This window comes from Eupeodes corollae, chromosome 3 (genome assembly GCF_945859685.1).
Source record: "Eupeodes corollae chromosome 3, idEupCoro1.1, whole genome shotgun sequence".
NCBI classification, from domain to species: Eukaryota; Metazoa; Arthropoda; class Insecta; order Diptera; family Syrphidae; genus Eupeodes; species Eupeodes corollae.
Genome location: NC_079149.1, coordinates 58213177 through 58216986, shown reverse-complemented (window position 1 = coordinate 58216986; position 3810 = coordinate 58213177). Strand labels below are relative to the sequence as shown.

Sequence of the window (3810 nt, the reverse complement as noted above, 5' to 3'; positions counted from 1 at the left end):
GAGGTGGAAACCAATCTTTATCACTTTTTAATTGTTTTTATTATTTTTTGTATTCATTTTTTTGTGTTGTTTTCTAAAAAAAAGTTTAGTATTTAAATTTAGAAACAGTGTTTTGAATATGAAAAAACAAGCGTGATTTCAATTACTATTTTTTTTGTGACATTTTTGGTTGAAAACCAATTTGTATCAATTTCAGCCAAATTTTTGAAAGTTTTTTTAACTTCCCATAGGAAGTTATTTTAATGGGTCCGATCTGTCGAATTGAAAATTTTGACATTTTTCGACTTTTCATTTCTCGATTTTTAAAAGGATGTAAACATGTGCGGGCTCTCCAAATAAAACAAAAAGGCCTTCATTATCAACGTTATAATTTATTTCGTTAAACTTCTAATTACATACTAAAATATTTTATTCATAATAAAAAGTAATCGTTGGCTTATGAAAAAGAGAGGAGATAATAGAAAGAAACTGAATAAAACAACAAAATTACTTGTGTGTGCTTAGAAAAATGCTAATCGGTTCAGTATAGTTCGATAGAACGAAAAAACCTGTAATTGGCTTACAACTTTCATGTGGGTGCGGTGGCGTAGTGCGTAGTGCACTAGCTCCTCACACGCTAGATCGCTTGTTCAAGCCCAGCTCGGACAAAAGTTCTTCAAAAAAATTAAATTGAACAAAAAGCGATTAAGCACCACTAAAGGAGTCTGATGATCAGGTTGGCCCCGTGAAATAGCTATAACTATAGCCTATGAACTTGGTGGTAGCACACACAAGTTGTTGCTGTTTCATTCTTATATTCAAAAAGTATTATCGATTTTTTACCGTTAGCTTTGTCATAGTAAAAACCTCTTTTAAAATATATCGTCGGTATCCTGCAAAAACATCTCAAGTCACATTTTTGTGTTTCTGAGTTATTGAAGATTTAAAGTTCATGGCGGCCGGAAAAATCACTAAGCAGTTTTGATTTGAAAATTGTAATTAAAATCTGATAGTAAAAGTATTTATAAATAAGATGAAACCAAAAAATTTAACTCAATTCAATTTATTCAACTTTTTTTTATACAAAAATTAAATGAATCTTGGACATAGGTCTTTTTTGCATTAAAAAAAAAGGTTTAAAGGGATATGGGTTTTTTATAAACATTTTGTTTTTGTTTTTTTTTGTTATGTATTAATCTTGGTCTGATTCCGAATCCTCATTTATATCGGGCTCTGGGGCCTTATTTCTGGTGATTTTGCTTGTTTTTAAGTTTTTGTACCATTGGTGAAACTCTTCCGGTATGGCTCCTGACTTGCAAAGACTAAGTAAATCTTTTTTCTTTTCCACACTTATGGGAAGGCTGCTGTTATAGACTCTTTTGATGGTAACTTCTTTTAAATTAATTGGACGACCTTTACCAAAAACACGTATCTCTTTATAAGTTTCAGTGTGGTCATATTTGTATTCCATCACACCAGGTTTTATCTTTTGGTACCTAAAAGATTTTACTTTTAACCAGTTAACCTTGTCTCCATTTTCGTCCAAATTTTTGTTTTTTATAATATCCGACAGTTGTGACAAGTCCAGAAAGTCAGTGTATCGCATTTGGGTTATATTATACTGATTTCCTTTGCTCTTAAGTCTTTTGGAACGTGCGAGTCTGAATATAGTCAGCCAGTCCTGGATCGTATAGACTGGAAAATTCTTTTTTTGCCTCTCGATTGCGCTGTGCATGCTATCAACTTCCACGTAGCTGTGTCCAATTTCTAGAAATTTGTGTTCAATTATATCTAAATTTAAAGTTTGAACCAAATAGAGAAATAATATTGAAATATTTTTATTTCTATTTTGGCCACTGCACGTATCAGAAAAAAAAGACACTTCTTTTATTTTTGGTGATAGTTGATGCAAATACTTATACAAGCACGAACCAATTTCATTGCTTCCTCTTTTGCCATCAGTTTCTGTCCAAAAATAGCAAAAAGCATCGTTAGGTGGAGCGGCGTTGTAAATAGTTAAGTTATATGCACATAGTTTTCGGCTGTAATACATTGGACTTACATCGCTTGAAGGAATTTGCAACACCGATTGCAAGTCGAATGTGCATGCCATGAAATTAGGCTCCTTGATGGCCCTTTCTTTGTCCAAGGATTTTGCAACATTCTTTTTTTCTTTTTAAATGGGCAATGTAATCAGCATTTTGGCTATCTTTGCCTTTTTCACATGCTTGGCATTGATCTTTCTTTGGACGAAAGAACGACAAATTGTAGCACTCACCGAAAACTTTCCTGTAGGTAGTCGATGAAGGTATCTTTGTTGACGTGTCACTCTTGTATTTTTCTAAGAATAAGGCATACATTTTTGATATACTCAGATTTGCATCTAAATACATCCGATTAGAACTTTTGCGGCAGTAGTGAGACTCTACAGTTGGAAAGCTTTCGATGTGGTCCTTAATGCGTGTTAAATTTTCATCCGATATTTTATTTGCGGGTTTTGATCGGCCCCTTTCGTCTTCTTTACAAAAAACTCCGGTTGGCCCTTTATATTTAAACGCCGTTTTAATTGTGCTACTCGAAATACTTAGGGTCCCACAAAAAAAGTCGCGACAAACCCGTACATTGGAGTTTTCATTTTTCAAAAAGTACGATCTAGCTACACTACGGTTAACTTTTTTAATTGAAGATCTTACTCGGGGCCTTTGTATCTGCGAATCGACTACCGCATTTAAAATGAAATCTTTTTGGCGTTGATATGGTAACTTCCAAAAGTCTTTGCACATTTTTAGTCGCTGTTCTTCCGTAAATTTGTCCTTGCATTTAAAACGACATTTTTCACACTTTGATTGCTTGGGATTCTTACCTCGTATTAAATCAGCATGCTTTAAATTTCGTTTCCATAGTTCTGGACACGATTTTCTCCACCTTCTATTTTTCTTTTCAGCGATTGGTGTTTCTGCAGTAGATTCTTGAGGCGCCTCCAAAACCACGACATCTCCTTCACCATCATTATCGCTTGATTCGTTGTTGTTGTCAGGAATATAATCAAGGTCATCATCGTCGCCTGAAAAATCTTGGTCAAGGCTTGATTCATCCCATTCTTTTTCGCTGTTTTCTTTACTACATCCAGGAATGGGTTCTTGAATATCTAAACATAAAATTCAAAATCATGAAATGATTTTCAAAAGTCAGGAAGTACCATTTGATACCGTAGATTTTGTTTTTGAAGCTCTTGAAGTACTGGGTTTGTTAAAATTTATAATATCAAAATTTTTATTGGAATGTTCTGAAAGTAATTAATCATTAAGTTAAACAACGTTCTAGCTATTTTGAAACAAAATAATAACCTTTTTTTAACGCAAGCTGTAGAAGAACAGCACTTCGGCTTGAGAAATTCATTTTTCTTAAAATAGAGTAAAAAAGCTCAACCTACTCACATGAACAACTTTCAATAATGATCATTTTTCTTAACGTAAATTCAAAGCAAAACTATTTGGGAAATCCCCTAATAAAAAAATTCAAGTAGGCCATGAAATAGTTTTTATTTGAATTTCAGTACTTGGGCTTTTTTTGCAGATAAAATGAAAAAAAGGAAATAAAAGAGTTGTGCAAAAAGGACCCAAGTCCACTTGGGTCTTTCTTGCTCTACGCACTTGGATGTTTTGGACATAGAATGGATGGTTTTAATACAATAACTACATAAATACTTTAAATAGAGATGGGATTTTTTTCACGACATGGATTATGACTTTTGGGACATTTTTGCATTATTAACTCTATTTCACAAAAAAGTGGACTTGAGACGTTTTTGCAGGATACCGACGATATGGC

General features: G+C 33.4%; 1 protein-coding gene across 1 annotated transcript; it reads right to left on the bottom strand.

Moving 5' to 3' along the window:
• Positions 1-2096: 2096 nt before the first annotated feature.
• LOC129950483 (uncharacterized) lies at positions 2097-3501 on the bottom strand. The gene is made up of 3 exons (XM_056062421.1): positions 3327-3501; positions 3179-3265; positions 2097-3127 (listed from the first exon to the last, which is right to left on the bottom strand). The coding sequence occupies exons 1-3, from the start codon at positions 3376-3378 to the stop codon at positions 2097-2099; spliced, it is 1170 nt and encodes a 389-aa protein (XP_055918396.1). The 5' UTR covers positions 3379-3501.
• Positions 3502-3810: the final 309 nt, after the last annotated feature.

Excerpts from the sequence above, each read along its gene's own strand:
- LOC129950483 (XM_056062421.1), bottom strand. The coding sequence starts at position 3,378 with ATGAATTTCTCAAGCCGAAGTGCTGTTCTTCTACAGCTTGCGTTAAAA. Across the intron at positions 3,266-3,326 it reads ACAGCTTGCGTTAAAAAAAG|AACATTCCAATAAAAATTTT; the intron begins GTTATTATTTTG and ends AATTACTTTCAG. Across the intron at positions 3,128-3,178 it reads AAAATCTACGGTATCAAATG|ATATTCAAGAACCCATTCCT; the intron begins GTACTTCCTGAC and ends TTTTATGTTTAG.